The sequence below is a fragment of the Peromyscus maniculatus genome, chromosome 5, assembly GCF_049852395.1.
Source record: "Peromyscus maniculatus bairdii isolate BWxNUB_F1_BW_parent chromosome 5, HU_Pman_BW_mat_3.1, whole genome shotgun sequence".
Taxonomy (NCBI): domain Eukaryota; kingdom Metazoa; phylum Chordata; class Mammalia; order Rodentia; family Cricetidae; genus Peromyscus; species Peromyscus maniculatus.
The window spans coordinates 877,620-905,129 of NC_134856.1; the positions used below are offsets into that span (position 1 = coordinate 877,620).

Sequence of the window (27,510 nt, forward strand, 5' to 3'; positions counted from 1 at the left end):
TAGAGAACAGCAAGAGCCCTCAGGTAGAGACCATACCTACAGTTACCTCTGATAAGCACAAACATTTCTCTCTTCTCCATTACTTCTCCTTTTGTGTTCTTTACCCTTTTGCATCCAGTCTCTTCCCCATTACATTCTCCACTGAAGAAAAGCATTTACAGCCTCTTGTTTTGCTGTAAAATGTTGGCTTCCTAAAAACAGCATTTTTAAAAAACTTGGTAAAGAAAAGCCAAGAATATTGTTATCTGTGGTAAAAAATTATTCACAGTTAATAGAGTCTACAGAGGAGATGAAAGATAACATTGAAGATTTGTGATAATCTTTCTTTTCCTATTTATTTATTTATTTATTTATTTATTTATTTATTTATTTATTTATTTATTTATTTATTTATTTATTTATTTATTTTTGGTTTTTCGAGACAGGGTTTCTCTGTGTAGCTTTGCGCCTTTCCTGGAGCTCGCTTGGTAGCCCAGGCTGGCCTCGAACTCACAGAGATCCGCCTGGCTCTGCCTCCCGAGAGCTGGGATTAAAGGCATGCGCCACCACCGCCCGGCGATAATCTTTCAATAGACATCTTGAGAATTATGCCAAGTTTGCTAAATAAGAATTTAAGAATAATGATCATGACTGGGATGTTACCTCTATCACTGGGATTTAAGGCTGTGTTTTGAGATGAGGTCTTACTATCTAGCCTTGTCTAGTTTGGAACTTAGTATGTAAACCAGGCTGGCTTCAAATTTACAGAGATCCACCTGCCTCTGTCTCCCAAGTGCTGGGATTAAAGACGTATGCCACCATGCCAAGCTCTTTTTATTTTTTATTTTATTTTTGAAGCAGGGTCTCATGTAGCTCATTCTCAGCTTAAACTTGCTATGTAATCTAAGACCTTGAACTTCTGGTTCCCGTTCTGCCAGCTTCCCGTCGCTAGGATGACAGGCATGCAAACTTATGCTCAGTCAGTTTTTGTAGAGTCTTCATGGTAGGCCACGACTCAGCCCGGTTTCTTTTACATTTCTGAGCTATAGTTTCCTCACTTATTAAGAGTTAAGCAAGAGTCAACGAGATAGCTTGTGACACACAAGGTGAGGCATAAATGGGGCTCTCTTCCTAAGCTTGGGCTTGCAGCGTCTAGGCCTGCAGGAGTCGCCAGCGCGCCCTCGGTATGGCAGCGCCCGCGGCTCCACCTCCACGTAAGGCTGTCCGGCTCGCTGCCTGACCGGGCAACCCTCCCTCGCTGCGGCGATCCCGCGACCGCTGACGCACGCGGACATCGCCAGTCCGTCGGGCCGCGCTGGCTAGCGAAGCTTCTGCGACTGGGCGGGCGGGCGGCGCGGCCCGGCCGGGGTCCTTGCGGGTCCTCGGCCGGCCCGGGGGAGGGCCCTCTTTGTGGCTGCAGTTGGCAAGATGGCGCCGGTGGGGGTGGAGAAGAAGCTGCTGCTGGGCCCCAATGGGCCAGCGGTGGCGGCCGCCGGCGACCTAACCAGTGAAGAGGAGGAAGGCCAGAGTCTTTGGTGAGGGACGTACAGAGCCACGGGTGGCGTGGCCGGGCAGAGAGTGGGCCGGGACGGGCGGTACCGTGGGCAGACATTGACCGGCAGTGGCGGGGCGAGCGGTCCTGGGCGGTCCCGCGCTGACCGCTCTTGACATTGTCGCCACAGGTCTTCGATCTTGAGCGAAGTGTCCACCCGCGCCAGGTCTAAGCTGCCCTCCGGCAAGAACATTCTGGTGTTCGGTGAGCAACTGGGTACTGCCCTGGGGCGGCGGGGTGGGCCAGGCGGTGTCCCTCCCACAGGTTCCAGCCTTCTCCACCCTTACTGCCTGCTTGCCGCCGGCCGGTAGACTGGATTCTAGCAGGGCAGCCGGAGAGTCTCCAAGCCCACACCTCTCCTGACCCCAGAATGCAGCTCGGTTTGGAGTCCAGTGATGTGTGGCGTGGGCTTGGGGCACATTCCTTCAATCACTGGCTGAGCCTTCAGCCTTGACTCTCTTCATCGCTCGGTCTGGTGCTCACCAAGTTGAGGGTGTGAAGAAAGGGAAAAGAGGATGTGCAGGCTAGATGGAGAAAATGAGGGAACTAGGTGACCTGGGCTGGGAACTGAGGAGATGTCTAGAAGCCTTTCTTCAGTCCTCGTGAGCAGAGGCATAAGGTACTCCCCAAAGGCGGCACACGCTGCGAGTCAGCCCCAGGAACTTTCTTGCACTATTCCTGCTCTCACTGCTAGGTTGCCAAGTCAGTCGTTTAATCTCCCTGTCTTCAGTTATCTCATACAAATGAAAGGGATCAGGCGCATTCACATGCAGAGCTGTTTGTGGAGCTGTTGGTGTGAGCAATGGGACAGAGCACAGACCATCTTAGACACTCTGCAAGAATCCCAGTCTAGCCGAGGCAGATGTGTGCGTGGTTGCACTGTATCTTTCCTGTCAAGAGCAGACCGTTGTGGGCGCATCACACTGCTTGATGTGTTGAAACAGAGCTTGTGGAGTCAAGTGTTTTGAAGGGTTATTGTTTAGGTGCACGCGCATAGAGATAACAAGAGGGTGAAGAGTTTGAGCACTGTTAGAAGTTTCTTGCAGTAAATGGTAAGATGAGTTGAGGTCAGATCATGAAAGACTGAAGGATTAATCCTTTTTCCTGAGGCTCCTGATTTTCACAGATTTTATCTTCCTCTGAGCCTTATGGAAATAACTGCCTGGTGGTTTCCCCATGTTTCTCTCATCCAGGTAATGGCCACTGTGGTAGGTTATAGCCAGATACGTGCTTTAGGGAAATAACTCAGGCTGCAGAGTACCAGGTAGATCAGAATGAGCAGGTGCTGAAGTCAGGCTGACAAGCATTCACCGTGGTCTAGGTGGATTGTGACCCGCATGAAAACGGTGAGGCACTGAGGAGGGAGGATCATTGTGGACTGCTTTTCATTTCTCATGTTCTCTAATTCCATATTGTTGAATCTGAGGATGTTTGGTAACAGTGGTTCTAGTTTATGTTTAAGGGGGCATTATGTGGGGGATGGTATTGGATATGGGTAGTCAGAGGGAGATGAGAAAGCACTTGGTACTGAGACTAAGGAGTTTTGCATAGGTCAGTAATTACTTTCTTTCCAGTTTCCAAGCCTTTAGGGTACTTGTGAAGATGTTTTTAAAATCAAATGCATGTAAATAATATTTATAAACTTCATGATTATGAGGCAGAATCAGATTTGTTTGTTTTTCAAGACAGTTTCTCTATGTGGCTCTGGTTGTTTTGGAATTCACTCTGTAGACCAGGATGGCCTCGAACTTAAGAGATTTGCCTGCCTGTCTCCCAAGTGCACCACCACACCCAGCTCAGAAACAGAATTTTAGTTCAGTGTTCCTAGACTTTTGAGGTTAGTTGTGTTTTGAAGAGTTCTTTCTTTTACTGTGGTCAAGATTTATTTTGTGAGAAACTAGCCCTCTCCTTTAACGTTCCCTTCTCTGGATGTCTGTCTTAGAAATTGTAGGTAGAGTTAGTGCATTTGCCTTATTCCTTCCCTTGTGAAGTAAAGAGAACTACAGTAGAGGGTTATTTGGGCTCTTGGGGTTGGCTGTCTTTGCCTCTACCCAGAGCAGGTTTACTTTGTTCATGAGAGCTGAGACCTTAGCAGCAGGCTTGCTTGAGAGTCTTAGCTGTTCCTTATTGTGTTGCTGTTAGGGCTTGCCATTTTTGACTAGCATGACACATAGTAAGTACACTTTGTCTTCTTGCGAATGTCGTTTGTAGGAGAAGATGGTTCTGGTAAAACAACTCTCATGACCAAACTACAAGGAGCAGAGCATGGCAAAAAAGGAAGAGGCTTGGAGTATCTTTACCTCAGCGTTCATGATGAGGATCGAGATGGTGAGTGACTCTATTGTAAAGGTAACATGCAGGATTCTTGACTCTTCCATGTCCAGGCATTCCCAGCTTTCTGTTAGAACTGAAGAGAATAAGTGAAATGTATGTCATTTGCTTTTTGTTTGGTTTTGGTTTTTTGAGACAAGGTCTTACTTTGTGGCTCTGGCTGGCCTGGAACTCACTATATAGACCAGGCTAGCCTGGAACTCTCAGAGATGCTATTCTGTAATGACTCCTTTATAATTTTTCAGATTTCATGTTCAGCTTTTTTAGTGATTGTGGAATAGTTACCAATGCCTAGGTCTTTTTTTTTTTTTTTTTTTTTTTTGCGGCGGGGGTGGGGTGTGGGGGGGGGTGGTGGTGGTGGTGGTGGTTGAGACAGGGTTTCTCTGTGTAGCTTTGCGCCTTTTTCTGGAACTCACTTGGTAGCCCAGGCTGGCCTCGAACTCACAGAGATCCACCTGGCTCTGCCTCCCAAGTGCTGGGATTAAAGGCATGCGCTGCCGCCGCCGCCGCCGCCGCTCCCCCACCCCCCCAGCCGGTCTTTTTTCCCTATGTCTAAAGATGAAGTGTAGTGATTAATTTCATTCTTTATATTTGCCTTTATCTGTTTAAATACTAGTGATCATGATGTTAGGGTGGTTTTTATGAAGCTCCCCTACTTTCTTATTGTTAAATTGAAGAAGATAGACCACAAGCCTCTCCGCACTACAGTCCTGCTCTCTCTAAGCTGTTTAGTAGAGGACATGGATCAGGGCTCTTCCTAGAGCTTGGGCACCTTTATGTGCTGATTGACACCTTCAGGGATATTAGCCCTAGTCCCTTGACTTTGTTTTTTTGAACATTCCTTAATGGTCTTGAAAGGAATGCAGAAAGTAGACCTGGTGTCAGGGCCTCTGTCTTCTGTCCGAAAAACAGACATTGAGTGTCTGTCTAGACTCAACTGCAGTCTGTGCTTAGATGACTGAGGCCACTAAACCAAGCTGAGGGGACCTTGAATGTTTGTGTCGTTTGCCTCCTGCCTTTGTAGGGCACCATGGTTTTTGTGGGAAGCCCTGGGCCAGACAGAACTGGTTCAGAATGCCACTCGTGTGTTCAGCGGTTATGTGGCCTCTGATCACTGACTTAACCACCCTTCACTTCCGTTTCCTTGGAGGAGGAGGAGGAGGAGGGTACATGTGCACATGGACAGAGTGTGGGAGTGTGAGAGGAGCACTGGAGACACGGGGAAAGGGCAGACTGGCAGAGATGCTCAGAATTGCTGCATCTTCCGTTTCCAAGACTGAGGCACATCTCGGGACAGAGTGTCCCAGGAACTGCATTTGCTTGTCTTTGAGTTGGAGTTTATGCTAACATTATGTCAGATTCCTTTCAGCTTATTGTGAGACCTTTTTCCTTGCTGCATTTGTTTATAGGACTTTTTCTTTTGGCTACTTACTTGGGAGTCCTTGTCTGATGGAAGAGTTGCCCTTACCGTAGGTTAATTATATACCTTTCAGCCCTAGTCTTTTTAATTGTGTGGTATGACTGGGTTGTAAGTACACATTTCACAGATAATCACCCGCTAAAGAAAATAGTCTCTGGTTGTATCTGGGTTGTGGTAGGACATTACATGTCAAAGGACCACTGCCTCTCAGATATCTGTCTAATGCTGCATGGGATATGTGATTCCCATGCATGGGTGAGTTATGTATAGTTGACACTGGCAAGAAAAGCTGAAAAAAAGGAACCATGCTTCTGATGGGTAGGCATATAAACCTCAGATTTTGAGTACAAAGTATGTTTGGAGTTGATTCATAGACCCAAACTAAAATAAACTGGAGTTTCAGGACCAGTGAGGTAGCTCAGCAGATAAAATCACTTGCTGCCAAGAGAGCCTGAGTTTGATCCCTGAGACCCACATGATGGAAAGAACTGACTCTCCACAGGTTGTCCTCTGACTTCACTGTGGAATTCGTGCACCTATACATATCCTCACCTATTCTCTAAAGAGCATACCTTACTCTAAATACATGTTATAAAGTTGTTTAAATAAGAGCTGGAGAGATGGGTCACTTGCTGCTCTTCAGCACCATGTCAGGTGGCTTACAGTGGTTTATAACTCCAGCTTCAGGGGATCCAAGGCCTCTGGCCTGAGAGCACCTGCACTCTATTACGCACATAACCACATGTAGGCACACACACACCTATGTATAATTAAAAATAATAAAAATAAATATAAAAAATTTAACATAAATTGCCGGGCGGTGGTGGCGCACGCCTTTAATCCCAGCACTCGGGAGGCAGAGCCAGGCGGATCTCTGTGAGTTCGAGGCCAGCCTGGGCTACCAAGTGAGATCCAGGAAAGGCGCAAAGCTACACAAGAGAAACCCTGTCTCGGAAAACCAAAAAAAAAAAAAAAAAAAAAATTTAACATAATTTAGAGGTTAGAAATGCAGCTAGATGTAGATACTTTAATGTTCAAACTCATCAAAATGCATTTTTATAGATATTAATAACTTGTTTATACCAACAAGGAAGCTAAAGAAAGGTAGATTTTACAAGTATATGTTGGAAAAGAAGTTAATGAAATGACATTTTGATGTTAGGAGTTCCCTCTCTCAAGGTACTGTTATAGAAAAAAAAAATACCCTTAAGGAATATGCTTGAAATTTTCTAAAAATACCCTATTAATTTAGAGAATTTTTTTCTATAGTTGAATTATCACAACTATACTAGTTACTAGTTCTTGATACATTTTATTTCAGCTGTATCTTAAGATCTCCCTGTAGTCCACATTGGATTATTCTCTATCCAGTTTCAGACATTACTCCCATTTCATCTGTAAATACTTCCTTATGTGTATCTAAAAGATAAAGGTGCTTGGAGTATGTAACTTACTATTCTAACAGAATGACTATAGTTGCTTAGTGTGACACACAGAAGGATTTGTTTAGTCAGCTGGTTCACCACGTCACAGATTGCTAGTGTTTTAAGACAGTAGATTATTTAGACCGAGGGACGGTTCATCACTAAACGTTAGTGTTCTTCAGTTGTTATTGAAAGCTAATTACTTTCACTCCACTCCTTAGAGTTTGTTGAAATCTTAGGGTGACCTATATGTGATAATCTAAACTTTTAGTAGCCTGGGCAGTTCATTCTGTACTAGGCTGATTTGTTGGATAATAGGTATTTGGCACAAGGCTGGGATTTCTGTGTGGATTCATTCCCTCCTAATGCTGCTGTTCTCATTATCTGTGCAGACAGTCACTGTTAGGTGATAATGACGTTTCATTTCTCTTCCCAGACCACACACGCTGCAATGTGTGGATTTTAGATGGAGACCTCTACCACAAAGGCCTGCTGAAATTTGCAGTTTCAGCTGAATCTTTGCCGGAGACCCTGGTCATTTTTGTTGCAGACATGTCTAGACCTTGGACTGTAATGGAATCTCTACAGAAGTGGGCTAGTGTTTTACGTGAGCACATTGACAAGATGAAAATTCCACCAGAGGAAATGAGGGATCTGGAACGGAAATGTGAGTAAAATTTACTGGTCTCTGAATTACTATGGCCACCTTCTTTTTCAGCTAAGTAGGTTTACTTCACATAGAATCTGCTTTTGTTTTGAAATACTTCTTTTAGTTATTGAATTCAGTTTTCAAAAAATAATTTGAAGGGCTGGAGAGGCGATTCAGTGATTAATAGTACTTGCTGCTCTTGCAGAGGACCCAAGTTCAGTTCCCAGCATCTTTATTAGGCAGCTCACAACCTCCTGTAAGTCCCATTTTCAGGGCATGTGGTCACTATCATGCATATAGTGTACATACAGTCAGGCACTCAAGTGCATGCAAACACAGACAGACAGACAGATGAAAAAGAATACTTTGGCCTGATTTGGTGGTGCATGCCTTTAATCCCAGTACTTGAGAGGCAGAGGCAGGCAGATCTCTGAGTTCAAGACCAGCCTGATCTACATAGCAAGTTCCAGGCCAGCCACAACTACATAAAGAAACCCAGTATTTAAAAAAAAACAAAAAAAAACAAAAAAACAAAAAAAAACTTAGGAAGGTTTGCTTTGTTTTGGCTTATGGCTTCAGAGGTTCCAGTCCAGTTTCCTCTGGACCTGAGATGAGTCTGTCTGTCCTTGCAGAAAGGAGGCAAAGAAGGGTAGGGAGAAGGGGAAAGGTATCAAAGGCATACCACCATGCCTCCTTCCTTCAGCTTGGCCCCCCTTCTAGTAGCCATTCAGCTGAGTGCACATGAGTGGAAATCTACTGAGAGCTTAGTGCCCATTCCATCCCATAACTTAGTAATGCCACCAGCTAGGGACAGTCTTTGGGAACATTTTTCTTCCAAACCCTAAGCCCATGTTTCTGGAATCCTGTGGAGATCCCATGTCTCCTTGTTGGCAGGTTTAATAAAAATCCTAAAGAAGAGAAATCTTTCATTTCCAACTACTTCATTTTGAAATCTAGCAAATATGATTACATTCAGGAATAGGAAGGTTGTTTTTTTTTTTTTGTTTGTTAGTTTGTTTGTGGGAGGGGTCATTAAAATACAATAAAAGTTAGCCAGGAGGTGGTGATACACGCCTTTAATCCTAGCACTCGGGAGGCAGAGGCAAGTGGATCTCTGTGAGTTTGAGGCCAGCCTGGTCTATAGAGTGAGTTCCAGGACAGCCAGGGCTGTGACACAGAGAAACCCTGCCTTGAAAAACCAAACCAAAAAAAAAAAAAAAAAAAAGCTATTTTAGGGTTAAAGACAGATGAATCCTTCTGAGAACAAAGAACTTTCAAATTAAAGGAAGTTTAGTGGGTTTTCAAATGTGGTTCAGAAGCTTGTTTTTCCTTCCTTTGCTTCTGTATAGTTACATCAGCTTCTGTCCCTCTGCCAGGGAAACGGGAGGGGCAGGCAGTGGAACCGGCAGCCGCTGCGTCTTGGCCAGTGCAAGCTTGGCTGCCTCTGGCTTAGTGCCACAGGGTGACATCACTCCCCTTGGTGGATGGATGAGGGCTCTGGAGCATGGCACATAGTATCTGCACATTGGCAAGAGAGTTCTAAAGTTTTGATGGTGCTTTTCTTTTTTTCTTTTTTTGTTCTTTTTTTAATCTTTCATTTTCTTTCCCACAAATAGCATGTCTGTTCCCTTTTTAAGTAGTATACTTCATTATGGAAGTCATTAACTGTTGTTTTATCTTCGAGACAGTGGCTGCGCCTTAATCTACTACTAGAGAAGCAGTTGATGGTGCTTTTCAATTTCCTACTGTATGTCTTCCTGTCCCTCCCATCATCTCGCCCGTCTGTCATTAACTAAAACAGGCACTTAACACCTTATCTTTCCTTTGTTCGTGTGTGCTTCCCGGCTCATCCACATGTGGGTATAGTGATTGTCATGCAGTTCATCTCATCTGTCTCCAACCACTGACCTCTTTAGATAATGCCTCTTTTTCTTGCAGAACAGAGATGCTAAAAACATCTCAGCAGAGTAGCTCTAGGGCAGAGAAGCTGTTTCTAGACCATTGCACACAGCTTCATACCCAGACTAGTAAACTAATGTGCTACAGACTTCAGTTCTGTGAATGCATTTTCTTAGATTGATAACCTTATGAAGATTTACTAAAATAGAAAAAGATCCACATTGGCCAATGTACCACTCTTTCTCAGATAAGGAAAGTGTGAGGTACCAGGTGTTGTTCTAGGTGCTGGGGATACAGCAGACAGGATACCTATTCTTGGGGAGCTTGTGAAGTGAGACACTGAATTTATTTAATGATCTTAGTCATTGGTGTCTGTGTCACAGAAGATTAGATTTAGCGACATATGACAGGAAACTGGAGAGGAGGATGCCTTAAACAAGAAAGAGATTTATTTCTCCTGAAAATGAGGTCTAGAGGAAGGCAGTTTGCAACTAAGGAGCAGCCTGGGAAGAGAGCTCCAGAGCCCTGGCTCAGTTTGTGCTTTCCGATCGTCATTTTGAGGGTGTGGTTCTTTTCCTCTTGACAGCTAGAACTTGAGCAGTGTGCCTGTGTTCCAGGAAGGCAATGCTGAGGTGCACGTGCCTGCTATCTTTTAAAGAGGCTGAGAATGGAGTCTTTTTGTTTTTCTAAAGGGTGTGTGCACGTGCACGTGCAGGTTGACTTTCAGAAGGTTCTCTCCTTCCACTACAGGTACCAGGGGTTGAGCTCAGTGTTTCACAGTGAGCACTTTGTCTGCTGACCTTGTTGCCAGTACAGAAAAAAATCTTAATTCTGTGTGGCTGTGTGTTTTGAGTACCAGGGCTCTGTCGGGTTGGAGAGGAGAGGAGAGAATACTGGAGGGTTTCTAGCAATTGCTGAACATGTCTGTGCTGAGGGTCTCTGCTTTTACTGTCCCTGGTCTGTGATGTTTGGAATGGTAGCCATGTCTATGTGCTGCATGTTGAAGGAGTGTTTTTGTTCATGATGGTTTTAGCTTACCTTTTAGGACGGTAGTTAGTTGTTTGTATTCTTGCTCAGAGGATTACTACCTTCCAGATTGATTAGTTTTCTTATTAAGATTTATTGTATTTTCAATTATGGGGGACACAGTATTTATGCATGTGAATGCAGGTGTTGTGTTGGATCCTCCTGCAGCTGGAGTTAGAGGAGGTTGCTAGGCAGTCCTTTTCGAGAGTAAGACATGCTCTTAACTCCTGAGCATCTCTCCAGCTCCCTGTAGTATTATTTTCAATAAGTGAACACTACTTTACAATCAAGTTTCCATTCTAGCCTGTCTGATTTGGAACTGCTTTGTGATCAGCCACTGTGATCCAGAGCTGGCAAAATGAAAGCAACTCCTAGAGCTGCCAGAAGGTGGCGCTTGTTTGTAGCATGCTGTGCTAATTCTTGTTGCTGCAACAACAGGACAAGACAATGTAAAGAAGGATTTTTGTTGTTCCTCTCTTCCTTCCTTTCTTTTTTTGGCTGTTTGAGGGAATACAGTCCATCATGACGAGAAGGGAAAGCATGGTGTCAGGAATATAAGGTTATTGTTGGTCCCAATAATACATCTGCAGTCAGTGAGCAGAAATGAGTACTAGTGCTCAGCTTGTTTTTTCATTTTTTAAATCTAGTCTAAGAGCAGGGACTATGGTGTGGAGACATGGTGAAAACTTTACTACCTTTGTGAAAGGGCAGATAGGCATAGATGCTCTGAGTCTCTGTATCCATAAACCGTGAATAAACCATAGATAAGTCTGGAAACACTCTTACAGGCACACCCAGAGGTGTGTCTCCTATTTATTTATTAAATGTAGGGTCTCTCTGTGTAGTTCTAGGTGTCCTGGAACTCTCTGTTGACCAGGGTGGCCTCAAACTGAGACATCTTCCTCTGCCTCTCAAGCACTAGATTGAAGGTGTGCACCACTATGCTTTTTCCTAAATGATTTTAAACCTTGTCATGATGACAAATGAGCTATCACAGGACTACTCCTTGTCGAGTCACTATCCGAACCCCCTGCTTTAAACCCTAACAGTTGGTGTACTCCCTGCTGCATGTCAGGCTTTTTCATAGAAGGAGTCTCTCAAAACTGCGTCCAGTGTTGGTGAGGTAGGAAGAAGGAGGAGCCACAGTAGCAGTGAAGCTGGAGTAGTGGGGACCTCCTTCAGCCCTGGAGCTTGATGTTTCTCCTGTGACATGTTGGCACTTCACCACCTAGAAAGTGTGACAGTGAGCTACATTTTACTTTCAGGATTATAGTTCTCATTTTTTGTAAACTACCTTTTTTTTTTTTATTTTCCCATGTGTTATGCATTATTTTTTGTCTTCTGATCTGTTTTCTACAATGTTCTTTTAAAAATATGTGAATGTCCTACTCTTGTTAAACAGCCAGGCTTTGTTTTTTTGTTTTGTTTTGTTTTGAGATATGGATCTCACTTTGTAGCTCCAGCTGGCCTGGGATTTGGTGTGTAGACCAGGCTGGCCTGGAACTTACAGAGATCTGCCTGCCTCTGCCCCGGGAGTGCTGGGATTAAAGATATGTGCAACCATGCCCGACAAATAGCCCAGTTTTTCGATCATTTAGAATAGCAGTTCTCGACCTGTGGGTTGCAACCCCTTTGAACAACTCTTTCACAGGGATCAAATAGCAGGTGTGCTGCATATCAGGTATTTATGTTATAGTTCATAATAGTAACAAAATTACAGTTAGCAAGTAGCAACAAAAATAATTTCTTGGTCTTCCATAGTGCTTTATTTCTCTATTTTTTGTGTGTATGGGTATCTGTGCATCATGTGTGTGCAGTGCTCATGGAAACCAGAAGAGGGCGTCAGATCCTTTGGAACTGGAGTTATAGGTGGTTGTTAGTTGTTTTGTGGAGGCTGGGAATTAAACCTGGGTACTCTAGAAGAGTAGTAAGTGCTCTTTACCAATAACCCATTATCTCCAGTCCCCCACCCTCCTCTTCCAATGCTTTTAGTTACATTTCCTTTATATGGTTTTGGTGAAAATATAAAAGGCCTTTTTCAGTCCTGTGGTATATTAGAAAAATAGAGCTGCCTATTGGATCCTAAGCCTCGAGGGGTTTTTACTATTATATGAAGATTTAGATTTGGTGACTCACAGTTATAATCCTAACACTCAGGAGTCAGAGGGAGGGACAGGGCAATCGTTGCAAGTTCAAGGCCAGTATGGTCTACATGGTGAGTTCCAGGCCAGCCAGGGATACATAGTGAGACTTTGTTCAAATACAAAACAAAACAAGATAAAACCCATCATTTGAACTTTGAAGTGCTCACATATAGGTTCAGGTTTTCAGTCTTTGTGTTAAGTTGGCTTAACTATAGCCATTGGCTACTCCATCTAAGAATCCCTTTTTTTCCCCAGAGACAGGGTTTCTCTGTAGTTTTGGTGCCTGTCCTGGATCTTGCTCTGTAGACCAGGCTGGCCTCAAACTCACAGAGACCCGCCTGGCTCTGCCTCCCGAGTGCTGGGATTAAAGGCCTGCACCACCACTGCCCAGCTCCTTTTTCTTTTTGCAAAGACTTATTTGTCTTATGAGTGCTCAACTTATACATATGTATGTGTACTCCATGCCTAGTGTTCATGGAGGCCAGAAGAGGGTACCCTGAAACTGGAGCTACAGATGGTTGTGAGCTTCCACATGGGTGCTGGGAACTGAAGCTGAGTCCTCTGCTCAGTCAGTCCTCTGAGCTCAGCTCCCTCAGGGCCCCTTTAACCAAGACAACAAATGTGGTGCCAAGAAGCAGACATGTTGGTGAAGTTGTGCAGCGGTGTTTGCTCTGCCCATGACCTTGGGCTGTACCACCTGAAAGAGGCGGTGCTTCTTGCCTTCCTACGTGAATTGCCTCTTAAGAGAGAGGGGTCACGTGGTGGCTTTGGAGGGGGACGTGATAGGATATGGGATGACCAGTTTGTGTGGATGCTGGGAATTGAACCCGGGTCCTCTGGAACATTAGTCAGTGCTCTTAATAGCTGAACAAGCACCCACATGAATGTACCTGGCGGTCCGGTGTCCGATCACGCCCCACCCACCCACCAAAAAAAAAAAAAAGTCGCCACATGATCCCTCTCTCCTCTCTTTTTAAGAGGTTACATGTGAAGGCAAGAAGCACTGCCTCTTTCAGGCCATATAGCCCAAGGTCGTGGTCGGAGCAGATACCACTGCACAGTTGTGTTAGGTACAGATATGCCATGCACATTACATGTGTAACTCAAGATCCCCTGAAGACTAAGTTCATAAGAGTAGAGACAGGAGGAAATGTGGCTGGTGCTGGGCAGTCACATGGTCTGTGCTTGCCTCTGCTACATGGAAATGGCATGCTCTTCTGTAGTTCAGCATGTAGGCGTTTATAAGCTTTCCTAATGAGGATCCTGACTAGTTGTGTTACTGTGATTTCTAATGGTCACCTATGATGAAGTAATAGTTGGGCTGTCCATACTTTGAAAAATGTAGGCTATATGAGAGAAGTGTATGTGAGGGAATTATTGGTGTTCTTTGTTTTGTTTTATTTTTGGTGGTTTTTAATCATAGTAACTAGTACAAGCTTAAGAACTAGTACATGGAAAATCTCCAAGTTTGAGCCACAGTACTATTCTTAAAAACAAAATTTTAAAGCCTGTTTAGGAATCGCATGAAATTGAAGCTGTTAGGAACGTCTGCTGCTGTTGTCGCTCAGAGCTCAGTAGATGTGAGGTACCAGATGCAGATCTGGTACTTTGCATCACCGTCCCTAAACTCTAGAGCTGAGGCCTCTGCCATGCATAAATGCTTTTGTTTTTGTATTTGCTACTACTTTTTTTTCCTTAATTTTCTAAACCTGCGGTGTATTTTTATTTGTGTCTATGTAATTTTTCTCTTTTTCCTCTGTAGTTATGAAAGATTTTCAAGATTATATCGAGCCTGAAGAAGGTTGTCAGGGTTCCCCACAGAGAAGAGGGCCTCTGACCTCAGGCTCAGATGAAGACAGTGTTGCCCTCCCTCTGGGTGACAATGTGCTGACTCATAACCTGGGGATCCCAGTGTTGGTGGTGTGCACAAAGGTGCGTCCAGGGAATTGTAAGCTTGGCTGGGTTTGGCCAGTGAACAATCACCATCTGAAAGAGAGTTTCAGAACCTTTGATGAAGTTTTTTCTCAAGGGAGAATTGGGCTTATTCAGGATTCATTAAGTAAGGTACATTGACTGTCAGGGTAGAACATACTGTCATTTAATGCTGTGGCAACCTTGACATCACTTAGTTCAGAAAGCCCTGTTGACTTCATGGGCAAACTTAAACAAAAGCAGTTTTCTTAAGGGTCTGTAAGCCGGTTCATCTGGTCCAGACTGACAGTGAAAATAGAATGATAAAGTAGAAATAGAAGGTATGTCTCATATAAGAGGGGGAAAGTAGCTTTAAAAACATTTTGGATTTCAAAAGTGCTTTATTCCTAGTAAAAGCTACCTTGTGCGGTGCACAGTGGTGTGAAGTGCAGTGCACAGCGGTGTGAAAGGTCCCCTCCCAATATGACCTCATTGGATGTTGAAAACAATTAGGAGATGATCAGGCCTATTACATCTGTACTTTGTGTGTAAACTGAGGCCAGGATGAACAAGAACTCTCTTGTTCTTTTTATTCTTCTCTAATTAGTACCTGGACCCCTGTGGAGTTATTTCTTTAGAAATTCTTTATTTCTGAAGAAATCCCTGTTCCTATCTTCAGCAGCCAGACAAGCAGAATGCTAATATTCCTCTTGGTTTTGTCTCTCCTGCAGTGTGATGCAGTGAGCATATTGGAGAAGGAACATGATTACAGGGATGAGCACTTGGACTTCATCCAGTCACACCTACGGAGATTCTGCCTCCAGTGTATCCTTGGGATGCTGTAGCGGGCCCCAGAACACAGGCTTTCCTCCAAAGGGGGTGTCTTCAAAGCTCCCCCTGAACAGAGAGTAGTCCTTTTTTTCTTTTTTATTATACTTAATTATTGGGGGTGGGGCACATGAGTGTGGAGGTTAGAGGAAAACTTGGGGAGTCAGTTATCTCCTTCCATCATGCAGGTTCCAGGTCAAATTTAGGTTATCAGGCTTTCAGTCACTGAGCCATCTCACCTGTCTCACAGGGTACTTTTTTGCCATGGGGGAAAAAATTGTCATCTTTTGGTTAGTTTTATATTTTTGCTATGTTGGCATTTTATGTATACTAACTTAGGCATGTCTTCGGTCACTTTGTTAAGTATTATTATTTTTACTTTTGGACGGAGTCTTACAGTGTCACCCAGGCTGGCCTGAAGCTTATGCTCTTCTGCCCAAGCTTACTGAATGCTGGAATTAGACACGTGCTGCCATGCCCAGTTTAGTTGCTTTGTTTCTGAGGCTGTACTTTTGATTGGCTTTCCTATGAAGAAACTGATGCATGACCATTTTATGACAAATTACATTGATTGTACTTAGCCATCTTGTTAGACTTTGCTTTTACTCAGAGAGATACAGTCACTAATGTGGACTAGGTTAGATGCTGCAGGTTTTTTCCGTGTTTGTGCTACCCAGGAGAAAGATACCATGTCAGCAGCTTTTTGAGTCTTTTGTATAAAGCCAACAGCAGTTGGTATCTTAGTTCCACACCCTGGAGTAGGGGTGACAAGTGCTTCCTTTGAGCCCTTGGTTGACACCTATCTCTGACGGAGTACTTGATGGTAAACTCGTTCCTTTGTGAGCACCTTTGTGAGTAATCTGTGTGCCTCTGTATGCTGAGGTGTTGTCCACTGATTTTGCTGCTTAGGAAGCAGCCTTGAGAATTGACAGCAGTCTAAATGTTGAAAAAGAAAAGCAGCTGCTTCCTATACAGCCTCCACCTGTGTGGACTATTTCTCATGGTTCCTCTGCTCCTGTTCCTTTTTAGTTTTAAATTTTGCATGCTTTGTTGTTCGCATGTGGATAACAACAGATCACCTAGCTCTGTAAGGTGTGATATATTTATGTGTGATTGGTTTTTGTCTCACAATGAATTGGTTTTCCTTAAGCAGATTGAATAGATGGAGCTGCCTTGATTTACACCTCAGTGAAGGAAGAGAAAAACCTTGACTTGCTGTATAAGTACATTGTTCATAAGACATATGGCTTCCACTTTACCATACCCGCCTTAGTTGTGGAAAAGGACGCAGTTTTTATGTGAGTTCTTTGGAGGTGATGGCGTCTAAGCTCTTCTCTTTATAGTACATTTGCTGCTTATGTTGTGCTTTTCAGCACTTCTGTCTAAGAAAGTACTTGGGCTGAACCTGACAGGTGACAGATAGATGCGGCCTTTCCTCCCTGCTCCTTCTGGATTGACTCATTTGGTTTAAGGGGAGTGGGTGGTGTGGTCAGAGGTGCTGCATTCCATCAGTGAAAGAAGGTAGTCAGAATGTAAGCCAGCCATTTTGTATACTTACTGTCAGTTCTGGTAAAGCACTGGCTGTGGAGAGATTCAAAAGGATAGAGATTTCAAGATTTCAGTTTGGGGTTCCAAACTGGGCTGTGTAAAAGCACCTGGTGACTGCTGTTTACAGGGTGATTGCAAGCCTCTTCTCCGTATCCCTGTCGGTGTGGGTTAAACTCTGCTGTTAGTACTTTCTGGCATTTGTATTTTTGCAAGCCTCTAGGATGGGCCATTGTGCCAGAGACTTAGCTAGCCTGTTTGCTGGAGTTGGCGTCTTTTCTAATTAGAGAATCAAGTTGCCATGTTTGTCCGTGACAGTGCTGTGGTCTTAGATTAGCAGATTGATGTTACAATTTGATACCTTCTGGACTTGATTGACAAGTACATTTGTCTATTCAGCAAGCTTTACACAGTACCTCCTAGGTACCCAGGTTCTCTGCTGAGGACACAGAAATGAATGAGATACGTTCCTGTTATCACATCGAGACAGACATATACTGAAGAGGAGGGTAGTGGTGGGCTAGTGTAGAGGGCCAGAAGGGTGTGTTGGTAGATGAGTGGACTATCTCAGGCAGACCAGAAGGAAGGGGCCAAGGGATCCATGAAAGGCCGAAAGTACAAGAGCCAGGTGCTTCAGGGAAACTGAACAGGTTATCTCCTGTGTGTTTGAAGAGAGTCTCGCTCAGACTGTTCATACCCTAACTCTGAAGAATCACCCAGAACAGTCAGACAGGCACTAAAGCAGAAACTTACTGAATGGTGTGCTTTTGTAATTACTTCATTTCTAATTACATGATCCTGAGTAGCAGGGATTCTGGTTGGATTTAGGGCTAGTGTATAATGGAGAAGCATCTTGTGGTTCTAGAGGCTGCATGGGTCATGATGTATCTCAGCTGTGTCCAGTGTCCAGCCCCTTTTTACTGTTGTGTCTGTGGGTAGTTGCCTATGTAGGAATTAGTAAGTCAGCAAGGCCATTTGGGAGAAGCATCCTGGATGGGCATCCTCTTGGTATAGCTATGGACTAGGAGTTAGGCCAGTGAGAGGGTTGTGAGAACAGTCAGTTGTCTTTTTTTTTTTTTTTTTAAATCTAGAGCTTCTTGAGCTCAGAAATGTGTCATATAGGGCATTGCTACCTTTAAGAGAGTAAAGTGAGAACCCTGATCAAACCTTGTTCTTTCTTGCTTGTGATGTTAAGCTATTACAACACCCACATAGGAATCTAAGGTCTCCTTGTGTCTCTTTTGTGGGGCTCAGGATAGATACAGGCCTTCCCTCTTTGGCTTCAAGGCATATCTTCCATGCCAGCAAAATTAATGAACTGTCCGTAAGATGATTGTTATAAAGAAGTGTCCTCAGAGGGACGGAATGCAAGAGGAGAGCCAACACCCAGGAATAACAGTCCTCTCTGGACCTCTAACCCTTGTGCATTGTTGGTCTAAACAGGATTCCTGAAGCCTTCCACTGGGGCAGTGTCTCACACGGGCTCCTTAGGCCTAGTGTCCTTGAGTCCCTGAAGCAGGAATCCCTGGAGCAGGATGTGTCACATCAATTTGATGAGATAGGCCTGTTGTATATTTTGGCTTATGTACCCAAAGCTACTAGACACTGACAACACCTCCAGACTTAGAGATGTGGAAAAGGACTTTACCCAGGAGTTTCTTACAGCCTGAAATGTCTTTCAGATACATGTGGGAAGGCAATTCCAGGCAAAGCAAGCTAATCTGTGCCTCCTTGTCTTTAGACCTGCAGGCTGGGATAATGAAAAGAAAATAGCTATTTTACATGAAAATTTTACAACCGTGAAGCCAGAAGATGCATATGAAGATTTTATTGTAAAGCCTCCTGTGAGAAAGGTACCTTAGTCCCTTGAAGGCCTTTTTTAGGTGGTTGTAAGTCATGAAAATGAGAGCTGATATTACAGGAATGGCTTTCGATATGAAGTGTGAGTGATGATATGTCCGTGTCAATTGTGGTCTCATTTTCTGTCAAGTTCCAATGGTGCTCCTATCACTTCTGGATTATTTTTGCTAAATCCCCTCCCTTTGGAGTCTTCTGAAGACTATGATCTGGGAGGTACTGTTTAGGACCTGCCAGACTTAAAAATTGGCTATATGCCATGGCTAGTTCTGGGAGAGAGTCTGTACCCGGTTAGAAAAATGTAACTACACTTTGAAGTAAGATCCCCCAAATCTATGTGGAGGCCTGGATCAAGATTTTTGTAGCATAAATTTTGAGAGTCATTTGAGAATTTTCATTGCTTGTGGCCACAAACATGTATTGTTTCACAGCTGGTCCATGACAAAGAGTTGGCAGCAGAGGATGAGCAAGTGTTCCTAATGAAACAACAGGTAAGAGGCCCTCTCTTCCAGGGAGTTCCCTTTCCGGAGGGGAATGGGGGCTGTATGTGTTGGAGAGTTTACAGAGGCATGGAGGTTAAGATGAGGTTTCCTTGTTTCCTCCTTTCTCTACGGGATGGGGATTGGAGCGCTTGCCTCATGATGCCTGCCTGCATTGGACATTATCCTGCAGGGATGGGCTTAGTGTGCTTATGTGCCCTATGTGCCCTGGGAAAACTGGCTGGCTGGCTTCTTGAATTGACAATTTATCAAGTGGCCTGGCTTCACTTCCGTTTTTCTTACAGTATATAAAAGCAGATAATACACATTTTGTAGGTAAGAAGAGTAATTTCCCCAAGCTGTTAGCTTTTTTGTTCTAATTTTTTTTTTTTTTTAAAGGCAAGTTCTCATATTTTCCAGGTTGGCCTTGAGCCAATATGTAGCTAAGGATGGCACTGAACCCTGCTGGGATTACAGGAATGTGGCCCAACACTTGGTTTTATGCAGTGCTGGGAATCTAACTCAGCTTTGTGCGTGCTAGGCACGTATTCCACCAACTGAGTTACATCCTCGGCCCCAAACTGACGGTTTTAATATAATATTTTATTTATTTATTTATTTATTTTATTTATTTATTTATTAAGTCCTGGCGTGGTCAGACACCTGTCGGCCCCAAACTGACGGTTTTAATATAATATTTTATTTATTTATTTATTTATTTATAAGTCCTGGCGTGGTCAGACACCTGACGGCCTGGGAATTGAACCCGGGGTCTTCTGGAACATCAGTCAGTGCTCTTAACTGCTGAGCCATCTCTCTTCCCATAGTATTTTATTTTTAAAAGAACTTTATGTGGGCTAGAAAGATGGCTCAGTAGCACTGGCTGTTCTTCCAGAAGTCCTGGGTTCAATTCCCAGCAACCACATGGTGGCTCACAACCATCTGTAATGAGATCTGGTGCCCTCTTCTGGCCTTTAGGGATACATTCAGGCAGAGCACTGTATACATAATAAATAAATAAATAATATTTTTTTTAAAAAAAGGACTTTAAGCATATATACAGTGTGATTTTATGACATTCACCCTCAACTTCTTCCAGTCACTCTGATTCTACCTAAGATGACAATTTTGAACACAAACCCAGTATTTTTTTTAAATCTTACCAGTTTATTTATTTATTTATTTTAATTTTATGTACATTGGTGTTTTGCCTGCGTGTATATCTATGTGAGGGTGTTGGATCCCCTGGAACTGGAGTTACAGTCAGTTGTGAGCTGCCATGTGGGTGCTGGGAATTGAACTCAAGTCCAGTGGAAGAGGAACCACTACTCTTAACTGCTGAGCCATCTCTCCAGTCCCCACAAACCCAATCTTAACATTTCTCTTTGACACAAATTGTTAGACCTGTCACCCTCTCCTAACAGTCTGTCCAGGTCCTGTTAGTTTTTGGCAGTTTTTTCCCAACTCTTTCCCTTTTCTATAGCCTGATATTCCCTTAGCTTGAACACTGGTTACTGGCGCCCTGTAGTAGAGTCATAGGAGTCAACCCTTTCTCCAGTCCTCACTTCATGCTGCAGGCCTTGTTTAATGGCCAGTTTGTCCCTCTCTTTGCAGTCACTTCTTGCCAAGCAGCCTGCCACGCCCACAAGAACCTCCGTGAGTACCTTAAACCAAACAGGGGGTCATGGCCCAGTGTCGTGGGTGCCTTCTAACTTTCCACCATTATTTGTAACAGTTTATGTTTATGTGGGCTTTTATATTCTAAAGTGAATTGGTCTCCCTAAAGGCCCACAGCCAGAAATACAGTAGAGTCTTAGAAATGTTTGATGAAGTACTACAACTGAGAATTGGTAGCTTTTAGCTCTTTTCTCAGGAGGCTGAAGCATAGAAAGGGACCGAGCTGGGAGCAAACCACCACTGTTATACTTTAGACATGCAAAAATGTGTTGATTTGAAATTTGTATTTTTTGTTATTTTTATACCTATGTGTGATGTGGGCTGGTTTTGGACTTAGGAATCTCCTGCTAGAGGACCTTCTGGCTCTCCAAGGACCCAGGGTCGGGGTGGACCAGCTAGTGTGCCAAGCGCCTCCCCAGGAACATCAGTAAAGAAACCAGATCCAAACATCAAAAGTATGTATGCTGTCTTTGGGGAAAGATTGTAGTCCTGGACCCACAGGACATGCCATAACAGTAGCTGAGGCTCTCAGGTGGAAATCTAGTAAAGCTGGGCTCTTGTCTTTCCAACAAAAGTTACTTCCCAGCAAGGATGAACCATGTGTACCTGGCATTGTGCAAAACCTCAGACCCTGCAGGTGCCGTCAGAAAAGAATACAACTTAGGAAGTCACTGTTCAATATGTATCTTGAATCTGTAGTTTTATTTCTTGGGCTTGTATTAATACTATTTATGAATTGGCTATTTTATTTTCCTTTTGTTCTTACCAAGCTAGACCAAGGTGTTATCCCAGTACTTACTGATACCCAAAAGTACTGGCTACAGTAAACCATTAGAACAAAATTCTATAAATTCTTTCATGTTCAGCTAGCATCTTTTATATAGGATATGAGTGTTTCACAATAGGCTGAGTTTTATGGGCTTATAAAACTGAAAAGCACTGCACTAAGGACACAGAGATGACAAAAACAAAGATTTTTCTGTGACCTTCAAAGGTGGAAAATGTAAACATGTTTCCACTGGTAATCTCATCACTGCCCAGTTAGCCTCAGCTAACAGTGACCACAGTGAATGTGGTCAGTGAGCTAAGAAAGTGACAGCCACTGCTGCTTAATTCCAGTCTAAGAACCACTTTTCTGTCAAGTCATCAGTGTGATGTTTTGTTATGTTTTTCTTTTGTGTTTCCTTAGATAATGCAGCAAGTGAAGGGGTATTGGCCAGCTTCTTCAATAGTCTGTTGAGTAAAAAAACAGGCTCTCCTGGAAGTCCTAGTGCTGGTGGAGTGCAGAACACAGCCAAGAAGTCAGGTAGGGCCTCAGAGCTTTAGATCCCCTGTCTGAACAGTGCTGGCAGGATGGTGATTTAGACACAGTGATTGCCTTCACCAGCCTGCAGACCTCCAGTGTTCTGACTAGCTGGGAACAGAACTAAGCCTTGTGCTGGCCTACTTGGCACATCACATTTAAAGTGTGATTTGATGTACATTCAGGCTGTGGAGTAAAGCAGCATAAGGTTTAAGTTGTGACTGTGCCCTTGATCTGGAAACTCCACTGGAGGTCATCGTGAAATATGCTATTGATATTTATTTCATTTTATATGATACTTCAAGAGTTTTTATTTGCTTGAGCTGAAGAGATGGCTCAGCGATTAAGATCACTTGATATTCTTGCACAGGACCTGGGTTTCTCAGAATTCACACAGTGGTTCACGACCATCCTTAACTCGGGTTCCGGAGGATCTGATACCCTCTTCTGACCTCCTTGGGCATCAGGCATGCAAGTGGTGGGAAAAAAAAAAGGAGAAAAAGAAAGAAAAGAAAAAGTTTCATTTGCTTTGCTGCCCCTAATCTTCCAGGGAGTTAGAGCCTGTGAACCTGCACTCTGGCTGCAGGATCTCTCTGTGGTGACCCAGCCATCTAGCCTTCCGTTTAGGTTGGTAAGATAAGGGGTTTCTGAAACAAAATGGTGAAGTCCTTGGGAATCACATACTTTCTTAGTCTAGAGAACATTTATTTCCTTTTTGTTTTTTTTTTTTTTTTTTTTTTTTTTTTTTTTTTTTTTTGGTTTTTCGAGACAGGGTTTCTCTGCGTAGCTTTGCGCCTTTCCTGGAGCTCACTTGGTAGCCCAGGCTGGCCTCGAACTCACAGAGATCCGCCTGGCTCTGCCTCCCGAGTGCTGGGATTAAAGGCGTGCGCCACCACCGCCCGGCTTATTTCCTTTTTGTGAGGCCAGGGATCAAACCCAGGAGTTGGTGAATACTAAGACAAGCCATAGAGTATATTTTAGGCTTGCCTTTGTATATTTAGAGATGAACCTATGCTGGCCTCGAACCATTGATCCTCTTACTAGGACTGTAAGTGTGCACCAAAGTACCCCACATATAAAGGGCATGTTAAGCATATGTTAATGTGGTATTTTCTCTAATCTATTTTTCCAAAATAGAACATTAAAAGATAATTTTGTCCTTGGGGCAGTCTGGGCCTCCAGCAACTTAGGACTTCTTAGAGACTCAAGAATCTGATCTGGCAGGGCGGTGGTGGCACACGCCTTTAATCCCAGCACTCGGGAGGCAGAGCCAGGCGGATCTCTGTGAGTTCGAGGCCAGCCTGGGCTACCAAGTGAGTTCCAGGAAAAGCGCAAAGCTACACAAGAGAAACCCTGTCTCGAAAAACCAAAAAAAAAAAAAAAAAAAGAATCTGATCTGTGCCTCAGCCTTGACCTGGTATTTGTCCCTTACCAGAAATAGAGGTCATTGTCCAGGCCCCAGACATTGTTTTGACAACAGAAAATAGGAGTACCAGTTTTGTGCAGGATTGAACTGCTCAGCCTCAATCTCATCATAAAACATGGTCTTTCCATGTGAGTCAGTTTAAGCTAAATTACTTTATGGGTTCATTTTATTTTATTTTTCAGGAATTGAACCCTGTGTGTTAATGCAAATACTTTGCCAAAGCTACCATTAGTCAGTCTGAAGTGTTGCAGTTAGAAATAAAAGCTGAGTGAGTGCCTGTCTGGGAAAGAAAGTAGTTTACTGCATGCCTCAAATTCAGTGATGACCTCCAGGGAGATGGTGGAGAAAGTACACAGGGCATAGGGATGGGGTAAGGGTTTTTAGAAAGGCCCCTTGAGTTTGGCACAGAGGCTTCCCTACCCCCTGCTAAGAAGGCAGCTGCATAATTGGAGGAACACAGACCTGTGACACTGGCATTAACAAAGTTAGGATCTGTCTCATTGTCCTTGGCAAAAAGGCTTTTCTCATGTTTGAGGATATTGTCACTACAAATGATGGCAGAAGTCTGTGTGGTTTTATTTGTTTTTAGTTTTTCAAGACAGAGTTTCTCTGTCTCTCTGGCTGTCCTGGAACTAGCTCTATAGATCAGGCTGGCCTTGAACTCAGAGATCCACCAGACTCAGCCTCCCAAGTACTGGAGTTAAAGGCTATCTGTATGATTTTAAATGCTTCTTTTAAAATTTTTTTTTCTCCATCAGAGCCAGGCAGTGGCGGTACACACCTTTAATTCCAGCACTTGGGAGGCAAAAGTAAGGTTAGCCTGGTCTACAGAATGAGTTTCAAGACAGCCAGGGCTACACAGAGAAACTGCCTTGTGGGGGAAAAATTTTTTCTCACACTGCTATTTCTTTCTCTTTCTTTTCCTTTCTCTCTCTCGTTCCATTTCCTTTTTTTTTTTTTTTTTTTTTTTTTAAGGACAAAAGACTGTGTTGTCAAACGTTCAAGAAGAACTGGATAGAATGACTCGAAAGCCAGACTCCATGGTAACAAACTCTACAACAGAAAATGAAGCCTGATCCTCCTTTAAAAGTGCATATGTCAAATGACCAAATAACTATGTATATTTATCTGATAAGACCAGGATTTTTCTGATATGGCACATGCTATCAGTTTTTTGGGGTAGGGGAGATGAACTTTTAAAAAAATATATACTTCATTGGCTTGTCCGAGTGTGAAATGCACATTTAGGAAGGTTACACGTCAGGCTCCTTGTTAGGGATGTCCCGTGGACTCTTGGGCTACGGTTCTCTTGTGGGAAGCAAGCACAGCTGGGCTTCTTTTAGAGTGGAGAAAGGAAGCCCACTTGCTATCAGGGTGGAGCAAATGAGACTAGGAAGTCATTGATCAGATGGTCGTTAGTTTGACCAGTTGCGTGTTAGCAAAGTCCCTTGTTCTTGGGAAGCAGATTAAGGAGCAGAAAGTCCAGGAAAGAGAAGAGTTCAGGAGGGATGAGAGAAGTGCTGGGGGGAAGCTGAACGTTCGGGAGGTGGAAGAAGGAAGTGAGCGGCATGAAGTCATGCACAGTAGAAGGCAGATAGCATCGTTTAAGACTTAACCAATTAGAAGCATTTCCAAACTAAACACGAAACAGATGGGAATTGGGCTGTTCTGAGTGCATCTTTAATTTATGAGAAATGTGTTTTGTGTGGGGATACCTGAGAAAGGTGGATCTGACACGGGTGGTGGAGATGGCACCTGCCCAGAACCCACATGCTTGGCCCAGGCCTTGTCCTTTTGTCCTTGGAGAAATGCTGACTCTGCGTCTATAACCTGGGACAGGCAGTTGCTGTGGGTTGTGTTCGAAGTCAGCAGATACAAAATTAGTTTACTTTGATTTATATATTTTAAATAGCTCCTGCTTTGTTTTTTTAATTATTATTTTTAACTACCACAGGCTGGCCAACTAACAGAAAATGGGTGATTGATCTCTCATTTTACCATAATGGCAGTGTGCTATATAAAGTTTGGGGGAAGTATTTAACATCATTGCATTCTGGTTAATTAGCTTGTACCAATTCCTGCCTTAGAGTCTGTGGTAACCTTCACTGATACAAAAGGTTCTTTCTGTAGCTCCCTGGTCTGATCACTGTTACCAGACCAACAAGTGAGTGCTTTACATTGAAAATGGAAGTGACAGGTTTGTGTTTGTCATAAATGTAGCACTTCTTTTCTTATGGAAGTGAGAGTTTTATGTGTCTTCCATTTAGGGGCATATTCATGCACATCATCATGTCACACCACCATTCTGAGAATGACTTCTGTGGATATGAAATAGCACTTTGAGTTTTCTGTGTGACACAGCACATGTAAATGCAAACACTACCATGACTTTAATGTATAAGACATTTGTTGTCCAAACCAAGGGGAAAACCACAGTTCACTTCCGTGGAGTTTACTTTTTTATTTGAATGTTTGTTATAGTGTGTCTTGGCATAATGTCCCTAATGTCATTACTTTATATGCATACCAGACTTGACTAACCACTAATGTAGTGCTGGGCGGAAGTTAACATCTAGTTTTATGACAAGGCTCCTCGACTGTCTGGAGTCATTTTGTAAAGGTCTGAACACTGTTAAGGAGAAAGCTGAGTGCTTACTTGCCTCTAACAACAAAAAGATGTTTTTTGTGCCGGTTTTACTGTTGAAATATATTATTTTTTTCATTTTTAATTCTGTTTTTTTGTTGTTGTTATTTTGGGGTTTTTATTTTGTTTTTGTTTCTGAAAACATGCATTGTTGCTTCAAATGACCAGGTTGTCTTAAGTGATGACAGTAAACTGATAGAGTGAAAGTTGTGATGTAGTGACCTACAGATGCCATATGGGCACATAAAGGTAGGGTTGCTTAATCTCTACAGCAGCCAGGGAAAAACGAGTGACCTCAGAAACAAGGAAGGAAAGACAACATGCCTAATTGTGTGTTTTTGTTTTTGTTTTTGTTTTTAATTTTGATGCAAAATTTAAAATGTATCATTTGAATAGTTAAGCACTTTTTGTGTTGATGTAAAACGTGCTAAAACCAACCAATGAAATGCTGAGGCCTGGTCTTGTGAAGGTTTCTGGGAAAGCACTGTTACTCCTTTGACACTTGGATGCTTCTAGTTTCAGAAGAAACTGACGTATGTTACCACATGCTCAGTGGTTGCCAAAGTCTACCAGCTTTGGGGAGCTTCAGGGTTCTTATGGGGTTTGGGGAAATGAGGTAATTTTTATTATTTTAGCATTCTCAAGCATTGGAACCAAAGGCCAGATAATAAACAGCCTTCACTTTTTAAAGTAAAATTAATTTTATTTGCAGAATACACTTGTATGGTAGACTGTAAAAGACAATTTTATGACTATTTATACACATTATAGTGATTACCTCTGTTTGTCTTTAAATGGATAATTTTAAATAAGCCCAACCTAAAAGTTACAGCCCAGATGAGGGCTATGAATTGGTCTTTCCTAAAAATCCAACAGATATGCTGCTAGATTATTTAATTTGCACTTTTTTTTTCTTTCTTTCTTTTTTTTAAAGACAGGGTTTCTCTATATAGTCCTGGCTGTCCTGGAACTTGCTCTGTAGACCAGGCTGGCCTCCAGCTCAGAAATGCACCTGACTTTGCCTCCCTAATGCTGGGATTAGAAGTGTGTGCTACAATGCCCAGCTGTACCTTTGTTTTGTTTTGTTTTGTTTTGTTTTTTTAAATTGGCATTTAAAAAACAGTATTTAAACTGAAGAAACTGTTTTTTTAACTTGATGAAGTTAAAAGTGACTGCTCTGTACATCATGACCTTAACAATGCTGATGCTGTAAGTGAAAGTTCACTGTTGTCTCTCTGCTAAGTTCATTGGTGTTTTTAACTTAAATCCGGAGTGCAGATGATCTCCCACTGGCCTTAGTCCAGGGCGTGGCTCTATCTGGGTGCAGTATGCAGTCATGTGGAACCTTGCTTTCTAGTGCTGGGGAAGATGTCTAATTACTGGCTTCAATAAACATGAATCCAGACTGCTTACAGG

General features: G+C 43.2%; 1 protein-coding gene across 2 annotated transcripts; it reads left to right on the forward strand.

Annotated features, from left to right (window-relative positions):
- Nucleotides 1-1,239: 1,239 nt before the first annotated feature.
- On the forward strand, nucleotides 1,240-27,506 carry Dync1li2 (dynein cytoplasmic 1 light intermediate chain 2). Of its 2 annotated transcripts, XM_006978492.4 has the most exons (13): nucleotides 1,240-1,514; nucleotides 1,662-1,735; nucleotides 3,743-3,859; nucleotides 7,143-7,373; nucleotides 14,187-14,356; nucleotides 15,067-15,160; nucleotides 16,326-16,461; nucleotides 18,450-18,561; nucleotides 18,997-19,056; nucleotides 20,659-20,700; nucleotides 21,059-21,176; nucleotides 21,911-22,027; nucleotides 24,426-27,506. In XM_006978492.4, exons 1-13 carry the CDS (start codon nucleotides 1,408-1,410, stop codon nucleotides 24,524-24,526), a joined length of 1,479 nt encoding a protein of 492 aa, XP_006978554.1. In that variant the 5' UTR covers nucleotides 1,240-1,407; the 3' UTR covers nucleotides 24,527-27,506. The 2 variants fall into 2 exon arrangements, with proteins under 2 accessions (XP_006978554.1, XP_042133163.1); XM_042277229.2 differs by lacking the exon at nucleotides 20,659-20,700 and having other exon boundaries at nucleotides 1,359-1,514.
- The last annotated feature ends 4 nt before the right edge of the window (nucleotides 27,507-27,510 follow it).

Bases quoted from the DNA above. Each gene is read 5' to 3' on its own strand.
- Dync1li2 (XM_006978492.4), top strand. From the start codon at position 1,408: ATGGCGCCGGTGGGGGTGGAGAAGAAGCTGCTGCTGGGCCCCAATGGG. The intron at 16,462-18,449 runs GTGAGTTCTTTG...CCTTGTCTTTAG, and splicing joins GAAAAGGACGCAGTTTTTAT to ACCTGCAGGCTGGGATAATG. The intron at 19,057-20,658 runs GTAAGAGGCCCT...CTCTCTTTGCAG, and splicing joins TGTTCCTAATGAAACAACAG to TCACTTCTTGCCAAGCAGCC.